The sequence below is a fragment of the Geotrypetes seraphini genome, chromosome 7 (genome assembly GCF_902459505.1).
Source record: "Geotrypetes seraphini chromosome 7, aGeoSer1.1, whole genome shotgun sequence".
Taxonomy (NCBI): domain Eukaryota; kingdom Metazoa; phylum Chordata; class Amphibia; order Gymnophiona; family Dermophiidae; genus Geotrypetes; species Geotrypetes seraphini.
Genome location: NC_047090.1, coordinates 99,632,853 through 99,647,228, shown reverse-complemented (window position 1 = coordinate 99,647,228; position 14,376 = coordinate 99,632,853). Strand labels below are relative to the sequence as shown.

At 43.4% G+C, this 14,376-nt stretch overlaps 1 protein-coding gene across 5 annotated transcripts in view; it reads left to right on the top strand.

Annotated features, from left to right (window-relative positions):
• The window catches only part of PLEKHH1 (pleckstrin homology, MyTH4 and FERM domain containing H1), a 288,947-nt gene that overhangs the window by 178,471 nt on the left and 96,100 nt on the right, over positions 1 to 14,376 (top strand). For all 5 annotated transcript variants that reach the window (XM_033951458.1, XM_033951455.1, XM_033951456.1 and 2 more), the window contains one exon: positions 10,376 to 10,467. In XM_033951458.1, coding sequence (XP_033807349.1) covers positions 10,376 to 10,467 — 92 coding nt within the window. The remainder of the gene's footprint in view (positions 1 to 10,375; positions 10,468 to 14,376) is intronic.

Sequence of the window (14,376 nt, the reverse complement as noted above, 5' to 3'; positions counted from 1 at the left end):
CTATTCAGGGTGCTGCTGCTCAAATCCACATCAGTAGGCAGAGCACAGTTCATATGTATCTGCTTTAAGGCATATGCTGGTTTAATACCTGAATATCTTTTGAATTCATTTATATTTACCACTTCAAAACATTCTAGGAAATCTCAGCCGCTATTTGCATTTCCGTCCGCCAAGGGTTGTAAATTTAAGAGATTTCATCAGCGTCTTTTATCCTTTCAAGCATTCTCTTGGGGGCAAGGGTCTGAATCATCTAGTTGTGTCCTCTAATACCTATCACCAATTTAGACATGCTTTTAAAAACTTATCTCTTTATTAAATCATTTGGAAGTTTGATATAATCTGTTTATTGCATTTATTTTGTAGATTCTTTATCTTTTGTGAACCGCATAGAACTGAACGATTTTGCAATATACGGCCTCTTTTACAAAGCCGCGCAGCAACAGCCCCGAAGCCCTTTAATCTCTATAGGTTTCGGGGCCATTAGCGCAGTGCAGCCACTAGCGCAGCTTTGTAAAAGAGGCCGATAAAAGTGGTTCCGTTACGTTAACTCATCCTGCATAATGGGACGGAAGAACCTTGGAAGAGGAGGGGAAAGCTGCAGTGGGGACTTAGAACTGCAGTCCACGTTAGATTTTTGATACAGGCTGCCCATCCCCCACCCCCTCCCAATTAGATCCCCTCCCTACCATACACTTCTTTTGGTTTCAATTTTACACTCCCTTGGCCAGAAAAGATGAGTAAAGCAACACGTCTGCCTCCCATCTAATGCTGCACCTCATCTTTGTGCTTAATGCTCTCCAGGGGTTGATTTTATCTAGATTTCTTTCCTCCTGGAACAGTGAAAGAAACCCCCTTAATAAATCAAGGCCATAATGTCTTCCTGAAATAGGTTAATGCTGTCAGCTATGCTTCTACTCCCTCAGCATCTGGCAATACAGAAAATTCTGATTATATATAAACAGCCCAAAGCTAAGCGCTCCTCATATGATCATTAGACAGCTTGAAAGCTTGCAGACCTAAGTCAAACTGTTAAAAATATTTAACTCCTTTCTGCTGGAAGGTCATCTTCCAGCCAGGGCACCTGGATTCAAGGACATAGAAAGAGCATTTTTAAAGGGAACATCTTGATTTTTTTTCCCTAAAACAGTCATCAATGAGATTCTACTAACTAGTCCCTGACAGAAACCTTTAAAGCGATACAGTTATGAAAGAACATGTTTAACCCTTTCAGGACCATAAGGATCGTAGGCCAATTTTTGTGGTTTTGACGACATTTTTATGGTAAAAAGGGCTTGCAGATGCCAAAAAATTGATTTTTTTTGTGAAATATCATTATTTTTTTTTTAAAAAATCAAACTTCTGGCTTATGGACAGTGTGGCAAGTGAATCTTCTCGTCAATCTGGCAACGACGCTAATGAATGAATGTCGGAACCAGTTTGTTTACATAAAGGCAGTATCATATGGAATCCGTACATATCAAATTTAGAACTATAGACTATCCCAATCAAAATTTATAGGATTTTAAAGTTATGGGACAAATATGTCCCTTGGTCCTGAAAGGGTTAACCGATGTTTCAAGTTGCAAAGCTGCTATGTAGGTGGAATAAGTTGATAAAGAAGAGGGTGATACAACTGAGTAACTAGCTGAAGTGCTGGATCATGCATCCTCTTTTTCTGCCAAAAACAGAGCAAGTGTATTTCAATTGTGCTATAATTTATACAGTTGTCTCACATAAGGGGCAAAGAGCACCTGAGATCAGCTACCACTACTCTTTTTGGAGGGAGGGAGGACAGGATTTAGCTCACACATGTTCAGCAGTAGTACAAGATGAATTCAGATACAGTCCCCCCTCAAATTTGGCAGTACTTAGCTAGCTACCTGCTGATATTCAGTGCGAGATAGCTAGATATCTCTCGCTGAATATCTGGTTCACCAGATTAGCCGGTGACCCTCTATATTGCGGGACATAGCTGGTCACTGCCAATATTCAGCGGCTGTTCGGCTAAGGCTAGTGACTAGATAAACCTGCCTAAAAAGCAGGTCTCCTCTTTGACAGTTAAACCTACATGACTTCTCAGAAATGAACCTCCCACATCTTTCTCTAGACCAGGGGTAGGGAACTCCGGTCCTCGAGAGCCATATTCTAGTCGGGTGTTCAGGATTTCCCCAATGAATATGCATGAGATCTATTTGCATGCACTGCTTTCAATGCATATTCATTGGGGAAATCCTGAAAACCCGACTGGAATACGGCTCTCGAGGACCGGAGTTCCCTACCCCTGCTCTAGACAAAGCTCCTAGACAACTGAGACTTCTCACCCCTCTCTTACCTTCCCTCCCTTTCAAGACCCCTTCCCCCCTCCCCCATCCCCTTTCAATCCCTTTCTGCAAGTCGCCTAGAGCCTGAATAGGTATATGCCACACACAAATAGAAGATTAGATTAGATTACATCTTTCACTGCTATGCATCTAAGCCAAGGTAGCAAACTCTGACCTGGATATTCAGTGCCAGTGGTCAGATATGGCTCCAGCATTGAATATCCAGGATCGCCATGGACCACTGGAGGTAGCCGGGCTGCCTTCTGCAGTCTAAAGTGAACATCAGGCCCAGTAGGTATTTCCCTATCCCCAGAGAGCTTACAATCAATAGGTTTGACTGGACTAGAAAAGCCCCTGCCTGGCTAAATCATGCTGGCTGTGGCAAACCCAGAAATTCTGTGGCTCTTAACCAGATAGTGCCATTGAAATCCAGTCTGTTCTTTTCAGCACTATCTGAGCAGTATGGGGATGGAGTATGGGTAGAGCTGGCGTTTATACAATTCATGGTGATTTTCAGATCACTGACCCACTAAAGGTAGGACAGCAATAAGGTACCAGGTTGAATATGCTGATAAATATCGCTCTGTTTATACCATGGCCCAGATCTGAAAATCCAGGTATAAAACATCCCATGGCAGCTGGCATTTAAGAATACATTTACTGCACTGGGCTGAATATTTATCCTTAAGTTTGTAGATGAGGAAATGAAGGGTTAAATGACTTGTCCAGAACCATAGGAAGTGGCAGGGAGATTTGATTGTGGCTTCTTTGCTTCTCATCCCACAGCTGTAACCATTAAGCTGCTCTTTCACTTGTAAAATGATGCTGGTAGGCATGAAACACAACAAAGTGGGATGCGCCAAAGTTCAGGTTTCTTATAAATTTTAATTCACCGTAGAAAGTACACAATACATGATAATATAAAATGTGGATCGCATCTTTCGAGCAGGGTCTGTTTTCTTCTACTTTGTGACTCTGTACTGTGCTGCGTCTTGTAGCGCTATAGAAATAATTAATAGTAGTAGTAGTGGTAGTAGTAGTAAGTTCCCAACTTGGCCGCTGGTGCTCTCCCGCAGCTTCTACACAGTATACTGTATACTCTATTGAGTGTTTCTTCTATTTTTGACCTTATTATAAATTCAACTTGACAACCGAGGTATCGCTCTTTCTCCTGACATAGGTGAAGCAGCCAAAACACAACTATGTTGAGACCTTGATGCGATCCACATTTTATATTATCATGGTTTGTGTACTTTCTACGGTGTATTAAAATTTATAAGAATCCTGGACTTTGACGCATCACACTTTGTTTTGTTTTCTGTTTGTTTGCTGCATGGGACACTTTCTCCGGTTTTGTCTTTCTGGTAGCGATCACTTTTGCCACAAGTAGACCACCCCATATACATACCGCACACAAATACATTATTCCAGTTTCATATCGTATGAATCAGTCTCTTTTTGAAATAATCTGCCATTAGAAATATGACAGCAACCTTCTTATTTTTCTTTCATAAACGTTTAAAAACTTGCCTGTATGATAAGAAGGCCTTTTTTAAAAAAGACGTCTAAGGGCTAGATTCACTAACCTGGAGATCCATGGGTGATTGGAGGCAGGCCGACTGATTCACCAACCATCTGCATACAAATGGTGGTGATCGGAGGCACGTCCCCATCTGAGGACACGGATCACTAGGTAGCGATCCCCACGCATGCGCAGACCATCTACTATGCCTGTAGATGTCTGTGCATGCTTACCAGACCTGCCTGAGCATGCTATGGGATGGGGGGGGGGGGTTGCCCACGAGCAGAGCAGGGAAGATAATGGAAGTCTGTGTCGCCCTGACTCTCCTGCTCTCTGATGCCTTCCCTGCAGTGCGAGCCCTGCTTTAAGCCTATGGGCTCGCACTACAGGGAAGGCGGCAGAGAGCAGGAGAGTCGGGGCAGCAGAGATCAGTCTGGGCGGCAGAGAGCAGAGGGAGTTTGGATTTGGGGCAGAGAGCAGGGCGGCGAGTCGGGGCAGAGAGCAGGGCGGCAAGAGGAGAGTTGGGGCGGCGAGGCTGAAAGTCGGGACTGGAAGGCAGGAGAAGGGCAGAGAGCAGGCTGCGAGAGGAGCTAAACAATCCCTAAGCTTAAAGCAATGCGGCCAACAGCCACTGCTCTCCCCCATAATCCGGTCCCAGGGCTTCTGCAGCCCCTGAAACAGAATAAAGGCAGTGAGATTGGGACAGTAAAGAGCAGGGCGTGCAGTGAGCAGGGTGTAAATGGAGCTGGAGAGTGGGAAAGGACATTTGCGACTGGTCCCTAGCAGTTGCTTCTTGTGTTGATCGGCCAGCCCAGTCGGTTTGCAAAATTTCTTTAGTGAATTGCATCCCTGCATACTTTGCATGCCGTTTCCCTCATTTGCATGTATGGATTGGAATCGGATCGGCAGAGAGATAAGTGAATTGGGCCGAAGTAAAGTGTTGAAAAGGGGTCACAAACCGATCAGTACACGATCGGTTTGCTTAGTGAATCTAGCCCTAAGTCTGATTTGGATATTCCCACTAAAAGTTCAAAGTCGGAAGCACAGAACGTCCATTTTTTAAAGCCAAATTGCTAGACATCCCAGATATCCCAAAATATATATTTTTTAAAATTGTCTACATGGACATCTAGGCCAACAGGATGTCCAACCCTTAGGATGCTTAACTTTACACCCCATTTTCGACCAAAGAAACATCCAAGTTGAAAATGTCCAAATCCAGAACATTTGGATGTGGTAGGGGCCAGCATTGTGATGGACTGGCCGCACAGACATGCCAACAGAGGAGTGGGACACCTTAGAGGGCACTGCTGTGAACTTCACATAAAGTGCCAGAAGTACATCTTACCATATACCCCTTATAATTTATGCTGAGCCCTCCAAAACTCTTCCAAAATCTACTAGATCCACCTGTCTACCACCCGTGTAGCCCTATATGGCAATAGAGTAGGGTTTTGGTGGGTTTTAGTGGGCTCACACTTTCCACCATAAATGTAGTGGTTAGAGTGGCTTATGGGCCTCTCTGTGGTTCACTAGCCCATCCTCCAGGTTACTTAAGACCCCTGCGTGATGCTTTACTAGGCTTTCCCATGCCAAGTGCTGCTGTTCTAGAGACAGGTATGTACTCTTTCATTCAGATTTTTGATGGGGTGAAGGGGATTAATGAGCAGTGGGTGAGTATGGGGGGGGGGAGTCATACCTTAATATATCTGGTAGTCATCTGGTCAGTTTGGGTACCTTTGTGGCGTAGATGCTTCTAAAACAGGTCCAGCTCCAAACATCTAAGTTCCGTCCAGGATGTCTTGGAAAAGGTTTGATTATTGCTGCAAAACATCCAAGTTAAGCCTGCCCAAAGCCCACCCATAACACACCTCTCAGCATGCCCCCTGGAATTCTGGATGCACAGTGGGAGAAATATCTTGCTAGACCTCCAGGAAAGGGTTTTGATTATCGGCATTTGCACATCCCAGCGATCAGGACATCAAAGTGCTGACTTTGGCGTTTTTCTGGATGTTTTAGTTTTTTTTTTATTATGAGCCCCTAAATATCTGACAAATGGTTAGTTAATTATTGTCAACATTTATGCATTTTTAACTTTGTTAATACTATTGTTTTGTATTATTCTAAGATTTAACCCTCCTTTTAGTTTAAATCCCTGAAGCCCTTTAAATCCCTATGGGCTCTGGGGCAGTTACTGAAGCAGCCCATGCTATCAGGCTTTGTAAAAGAGGGGGTTAGGGATTAAGCAGGTTACCAAAGTCAAGATTAGATTAGTAAACAGACCCTTTGGTGACTCAGGTCAACCAAATTCAAATTCTCCTTCTCTTCCCTCAACTTGGGTATATAACTTTGAAAGAAAGCACTTTGCAGACGCAAAGAAAGAAAATAAATTTTTATAACTAGTGCTTTCCTCTGTAGCTTTGTACTTGGCTTACATCCAAGGGACTCTGGTTCCTTTTTTGTTTATGCTCCCATGTTGGGTTACTACTTGGCTCCCAGCCATAATTAAGAGACAAGACAAGTCCTGGCTTTACCACAGTGCATTCATTGATTCACTATTCTGATTTTCATAAGAAAACTCAATGGGAACAATCGGAATGCCTGGTTCGGGTATAGGCACCTACAATAACAAAAATCAATTCCAAAATTAGAGTTAGTGGCGTCATTAATGAGCTTTAACAAGCTCACAATGACAAAACAAAAAGTTAATTGGGTGGTAGGCACCTTTCTTGTAGGTGCCTACACCTCTAGTATAGACACCTATACCACACGCCTAACACCATGTAGGCGTGGTCAGGGTGGATCAGGGCATTTTTTAAAGTTAGATGCTGTTAGACATCATTAGGCCTCAGTAAGCACCTACATTAGGCACCTCAGTGTAGTTGAGGTTAACCCTGGCCTAATTTAGAGATGCCTACAATGTAGTCAGCAATTCTTTTAGCAATGCCTAATGTGTGATTAACACATCTATATTGTGGGTACCTACAAATGTAGGCATTGTTAATAGATTCTGGCCCTAGGGTAGATTCACAAATCAAAGCGGCGTCAGATTTTTGGGTTCGGGAGGGAGCAGGGATGGTGCACTTGTCGGGAGAGGGATGGGGGTTTAATTTTTTTTAAATCAGGCTGATATTGTGTGTGTGTAAAACACACAAAATATCTGCCCGATTAAAAAAAAAAATTTAAAAGCCGGCAGAAGCCCTGACAGCAGTGACAGGAGGCTGTATCTCCTGTCACTACTGTCAGGGCTCTAGTGATCCGTTCAGTCGGTTAGGGGCAAGTTAACGATCATCCCCATTTACATGCAGGTCTTTTGTGAATTTGTCGGCCTGCATGCAATCGGGCACGGATTGGGGGTTTGTGAAACTAACCCAAAGGCTGGATTATGACTTGGAGCCAAGTGGAAACTCCATCCCCAAAACATCCTACTGTACATGCCTATCAATTGTGTGTATTCTCATACCTGCCCACTACTGGCTTTGCTTATCTGCAGTCCATATCCATTTTGTAGATGCAATAAAAATGCACCTGTGTTTCATCCTGCATGGCCTCTATCAGGGGCAAAGTATTACTGTGAAAACAAAACAAAATCAATAAAACATAATACTCCAGATCTGGTGCTAGGAGGTAGTGTGAAAAATCGATTCTTATTCTGAAAATTCACTTTGTATTTATCTGATATGTTGCTCTGACCTGCTTTTACACATTTTTGTAGTAATGCCCAATGGTGAAGTCTTTTTTTATAACACCATAAGGCAGTCTTTAATGCAAGGCCTTCAGAACAATGGCAGCCCTTAGGGACTTATTTGGCAGCTCCTGAGGTCTAGGGATTTCTCCTACCTTTTCTCCCCATCCCCCATCCTGTAAATTTGTGATTTTTCATTGAAGATTAAGGCAGGCTGACATTAGACAGCTCAGGGGCCTTCTCTCACCTCCTCCAACAACAGCAATGTCCTGTTGCTGCATAGGCAGGTCTGGTGAAAGGAAGGCTTCAGGACTGCCTGCTGTTGGCTTGCATTAATCGCCAAGGAAGACCATGTGTTTACAGCACCCGGGGGATGTAGAAGAAACTGCCAGACATGCAGGAGGAGAAGGGTTACGGGGGAAAAGGCACGAGAGTGAAATGCTGGCTCGATTGCTTGCTTGGGGGGTTCTAGGGGAGAGAGAGATGCTTGACCTGGGGAGGGGGGATAATGGAGAGAGAGAGATATGCTTAGGTAAGGGATGATATGGGGGGGGAGAGAGGGATGCTTGATCAGAGGAGGGGGATAGGGGAGAGAGAGGGATGCTTAATCAGAGGAGGGGGATAGGGGAGAGAGATGCGTGCTTTGAGGAGGGAGTTATAGGAGAGACAGAGATGCTTGCTCGGGGGTGGGGGGGGAATAGTGGAGGAGAGAGAGAGAGATGTAAACTTATGAGCACAACTATAAAAGACAGAGTAAAGCTTTTGGCATTTTGATTGTTGATGTGCTTTGCAGTTCATTACCCCCCCCCTACCACTCCCACCCCCGCCTTTTACAAAACCACACTAGTGTCTACTGCTGCAGTAATCACTCCAATGTCCATAGGGAATTAATGGACTTCGGAGTGTTTGCCACATGGCTTTGTAAAAGAAGCCCTAATTGAAGCTGATTATTTTGTAGTTCTTTTTTGTCAGCTGTATGGCTTGTTATGTGAAGATTTTTATTTTGGTACCTTGTTAAAAACTTTTTTTTTCTTCTTATAAAACATGCATTAATATATACTTTTGATTTTATTACTAGCTGGGTATTGAGAATAAGTGAGTCAGACAAGGAATTTGAGATGGTACATAGGGTTACCAGAGAGACTGGTAGTACATAGGGTTATAATATGGTCCCAGAAAAAGGAGGGCGGATTGAGACCTCAGGGTTATACTTTCATTGCTTTCAATTGAAGTAAAACCCAAAGTGGTCCCCACTCAAAAATTAGCGAAGACCACTTGCCTAAGGGTTTTCTATTTTAGTTCCCATATATTTTCTATATCATTTTCTTATAGTATAGTATGCCACAATGTTAGTCTATTTGCATTTTTCAATATACTATATATAGAGTATATCGTACATATATATACATACTGTTTGTCCTTAGACTATTTGGTTTTACATTATTTATTCTGTTTAAATGGGTATTAATTCATTATTATTTTTATAATCATGATTTGGAGTTTTATGTTTTCTTGATTTTTATTTTTATTTTTACAGTAATGTTTTTCCCACTGTGTAGACGTGCCTTATTTACCATAATTAAGCTTTTCACCTTGATTCTTTTCTGCCATTGGAATGATACACCATAACACAATTAACCTGGAACAAACAAAGCAATCAAACAATAAAGGCCTGATTCAATAAATGGCACCTTAGCTAGGCACCGTAATTGAGGCCGCCTAGCGACACCTAACTATAATCCGCACCTAACCTAAATTCAGTCAATTAGCTTAAACGGCTTGATAACTGACCATGCCAATGAAGTTAACTGAATAATTGATTGAACAATTAGGCGCAGAATTCCACGTGGCGCCTTGTAACAGCTGAGTGGAGGCACCTTCTGACGCCTAGTGCCTACCTGAAAAGTAGGCATGGTTAGGGGTGGAGAATAGGTGTGGTTGACTTAGGTGTCACTAGGTGTTCAAGTTAGGCACCAGTAAAGTAGGCCAGGAAAACCCTGGCCTAATGTACCTGCGCCTATCTCTAGGACACCTAAGCATGCCTAGGTGCTGATGGTGAGATTCTATAAACAGTGCCTAGCAGTTGACTGACAACTGCACCAAGTGGCACCTTGAATGTAGGTGCCAGTAGGCACCATTTATAGAATCGGGCCCTAAGGAAATGCAAAATGAGGAAACACCTTTGCCAATCATAATAAATCTAATTTTGCCCAACTTAACGTTGTGAAAATAAAATGTAGGATAAATGCACATTCCCAAACCTTAGTTTCCCACATTTAATTGTAGTGGGAAAAGTATCGGAGGGAAAGGGGACTTAGGGCCTGTTTTACAAAGCCGCGCTAGCAGCTGCGCTGCGGTAACAGCCCCGAAGCCCATAGAGATTTAAAGGGCTTCGGGGCTTTTACCATGCGGCTTCGTAAAACAGGGGGTAAGTTTCAAAGTGCATAGTGAAAGTTAGGGGTGCTGGGCACACACTTTCCCCCTTAACAGCCCCCAAGCATGTAGTGCAGGGGTAGGGAACTCCGGTCCTCGAGAGCTGTATTCCAGTCGGGTTTTCAGGATTTCCCCAATGAATATGCATTGAAAGCAGTGCATGCAAACAGATCTCATGCATATTCATTGGTGAAATCCTGAAAACCCGACTGGAATACAGCTCTTGAGGACCAGAGTTCCCTACCCCTGATGTAGTGAGTATACGCCATGCTCTATATCAGATAATCTCAACGTTCACCATGTTGTAGCTTCAATCACAGCAGTCTGTCCAACATGAACTCCAAGCTACTTCTACTTGTCCGACACTGAACTCAGTTTATGTAACATTTGTCTTTGTCCTTCTTTTGCTTTCAGTGTGCAGTTTCCCATCCTGTGCGGCTTCCAGTCCCTTCACTCAACTCATTTATAAAAACATAACTGCTCCTGTGTACACGACTCTCAAGGGGGTAAGAAGTGTTCACTGGTCTCCATTAGCAGTTGCCTTTTGGCACCAATGTGCATTTGACTACAAAGGCTGGACATGTAAGGTTAAGAAGGAATGAGTACTATATAGATCAAGCTGTATAAGTGCTAGTCTGTCATCTCAAAGCAGGTGATAATGCCAAACCACTGATTAGATTCCTCTATGCTCAGACCAAGCTAAAAGACATGCTGACTCTGCATGGCTCCAAATCCAGAATTTGCTTACATTTCTTATGTTTTTAATTTTTATTGTTTTCTATTTATTTATTTCATTACAAATGCCTTTTTTGTAATCAGATATGTACATACAAAACAGCTGTTTGTAGTGATGGCAGTGCCTGGGAAGCGTAGTTGAAACGGTTTTGCTGTATTTGCTATTCTACTAAGAGTTGTCCTCTTTCACTTTTACTCCCAGCAGTGGCGTGCAGTGAAGGCTTTCAGGAGTTTCAATGAATCCTCGGCACAACAGCCCTATTTTTTTTGTTTGTTTACTTTTTGCTTAATGCAGTTTGATTTGTTGAGTAAGCAGCCTGCTCAACCAGTCAAGCTGCATCAAACAAAAAATAACTCCCCCCCCCACCCCAGGGCTCTTGGGCTGGGGATTCAGATTCTCCAAATCCCCTGAAAGTCCTGACAGTACTGATCTGAATATGATTGGCTGAGCAGCACCTGCTTGTTGCCTGCTCAACCAATCAAATTCAGAGCATTGCCCTCAGGGACTGTAGGGAGTGGGACGAATTCCCTGAGGCTCAAACTCACATGCCACTGTCTCCCAGAGAATCCTATAATACCATAGAGTGAATAGCAGGACCCTTCTCCTTGCTTCATTTCCCTTTTCCTGTCTTCTGTTATTTGTTGGTTCCTTTCTGAAGTAGTTTTAGGGAGCTTCACAGAATGAAAAGGACATGGGTTTGGAACATTACGTTACATTACATTACAGATTTCTATCCGCCTATACCTTGCAGTTCAAGGCAGATTACAAAAGATTTGACTGGACATTTTCCAGTGAAGATACAATTTTTTTTTTTTTTAAATTATAACAGCGGAGAGATAGCTGGGTAGATTCCGAGGGGAACTTACGAGTTGGATAGTAAATTGACATTGCAGGACTGTGTGATATAGACAGATAGATTACAGTTAGAGTAGGTAAGGTTACAAAACATTTCAGGGATCTGTTTATTTAGTTGGTGTTTTGGGGAGAATTATCTGGAGGTAAGGTGAAGGGGGGTTAAGATGTTTGGATTAATTTTTTGAAGAGCAGGGTTTTGATTTCTTTTCGAAATGTTTTGAAGTCGTCCGTTGTCGTCAGTAAAATTAGAATCGGCCACCCTGATGTTTTCAAACTTAAGGCTCTGCATTTCCATAGGAAAGTGCCAGGTGAACAAATAGGCTCTGGGGTCTCGTATACTGGGACATTCCAGGAATCTTGCACCACTCCTGGAGTTGAATATAAGAAATTGTGGGATTTATGTACTAAGCCTATTTAAAATACAACAGCTTTAACATGAGCTGTTACATCTGACTTTAATGATCCCCACATAAAACAAATGATGGAAGAAGGTGGTGTGAGCCGGAGAACCCATCTCACCGGAAGGAGAGCGCTAAAGAAGAAATCTTTAGCTGAGGACAGGGAAAAGAAGGGCTAGATTATACCCAATCTCAAGGAAAGAAACCGTGTCCTGGCCCAGGAAACAAAAAGACTCCAGGGGATTCTGTGTATAAAGCAGGAATGGATATAGGACAAATACTGTTTTAACTAGAGAGACTTTAAGACCCTGGGAACCCCGAGAGAAAAGAAGACCTAGATTCAGAACAGGGGGGAGGGGAATCTCCTACCTCAGAAGCAGGACCAATTACTTGAGGGCAAAGAAGTACTTATTCCTCCCTAGGGGCAAATGAAGGGGCAGCTGATCTCACCAGTAGAGGAACGGGAACCCTGAAAGCATGAGGAAAAATGCGAGAGCAGAGACTTCCAGGAAGAAAAGATCCAAAGAGGAACAAGACAGGAGGAGTGTTTGTGGAAATAAAAGGCTAGGGAACTTCTGCTGGAGAGAATAACTTAGAAAGCCTTCCTATGAAATTGGAAAACAATTGCTGACCTAATAAGTCCCAGTTTGGGGGAGTTCTTTCTTTTGCTAGTGTTTTTTTTTAGCAGTGCTGCAAGGGAAAGGCATGCACTGCCAGAAGTTTAGGACAGCTACTCCTTCTATAAAGTTATATTAAAAATTTTTAAGAGCCAGCAACTGTGAGAATTGGAGAGGGTTTGTGAAAATCGCTCATCCCTCATCTTCAGTTTGTGCCTTGCTAAAGGTGGGGAGCAAACACATGAAGATAGCTGGACTTTTAAAAAAAAATTTTGTATGGACTGAACTTTACCTACTTCTCACCGGAGGCTACAAGGAAAAGAATTATATGATACTAGTGTTTAAGCCCATTACATTAACAGGTGCTAGAATATATGTCTGTCTGTCTTTCTGTCTGTCTCTCTCCCTGGCCACCTGTCTGTCTGTCTTTCTTTTTGTCTCTCTCCCTGGCCCTCTGTCTGTCTGTCTGTCTCTCTCCCTGGCTCCCTGTCTGTCTGTCTTTCTTTATGTCTCTCTCCCTGGCCCCTTGTCTGTCTGTCTTTCTTTCTGTCTGTCTCTCTCCCTGCCTGCTGTCTTTCTGTGTGTCTGTCTTTTATTCTCATACGCTGAGACGCTTCAGCTCCAGCCTCCTTCTCCCACCTACCCTTAAATCACTACTTTTGCCTTGTCTCCAGCTTGAACAACCGCCAACCATAGTCCGGATGCTCAGCGTCGGTATGCCTGCTTCCGTTATTTTTGTGCTCTCCTTGGTCCTGTTAGACGGAGTGAGGGCAGGAGGGGGGAGTCACCACCATGGTCGCCGCCTCCGTGCATCCATGCTTAAGGTGCCTCTGCATGCGCAGTAGAAGGAGCCAGCGTCGCCGAGGGAGGGTGATAGGGAAACTTGGCTTCTTCTACTGCGCATGTGTGGCACGGAAGCACAGATCACGGACTCAGGGATCACGAAGATTGAAGTGCGCATACGCGCTAAGGGTTTTATTATAGCGGATGAATGAACTGACAGGGAAAGTAGTATAGTGGCAGAAAACAAACCCTAAGAAAAGGATGTTAAAGGAACTGTGTTATTTGTGCTTTTGACTATGGAACATACCTAAAGGGTTTCCCTAAAATGAGAAAAGCCTAAGAACCTCCAGGCCAGGCTAATTCAGATGTATGAGGGAGCTGAGACTGCCATAATGTTTTGTTTTAATCCAGTTTTAACCCTGGAAGGAGCTGAAGTTCGAAAGTTTGGTATTTGGCTACTTTTGAATTAAATAAAACAGCTAGAGGACTTTATTTCTGATGAATTGCATAGAGATATATGAATCCTGCCCTTGTGGAAATAAGGGGGGCATAATCAAAAGAAATGTCCAAGTCTGATTTGGACGTAGGGCGCTAGTTGCCCAAAGTCAGCAGCGGGAATAGGTCTATTCTCAAAAAGTATGTCAAATTCTTTATAAAATATTGTCTGCCACTACGTCTATCTTTATACCGCTTTCCCGGCCAAAAATTTGTCTAAGTCCCAAACGCCCAGAACAAGATCTTTTAGATGTGGGATGTCCAGTCCCTCCTGCCGGTACCCACAACCCCTTAGATCATCGCAGGAGGGATGTCCAGTCCCTTTTGCTGGTACCCCCACACACACACCAAAGGGCATGCTCCCTGACCCCTCCCTCCCCAAGCTCACCCGGAACCAGGACCATTTTTAAGTTGGCCGGTTAGAGGGATGGTTCCTCCCTCCATCTTTTAGGTCGTTCAAGTGCTGACTAGGGTGGGTTTTTAGACATATTTTTGTTATGACCTAACTGTCTGGAGGGTCAATCCTGCCTT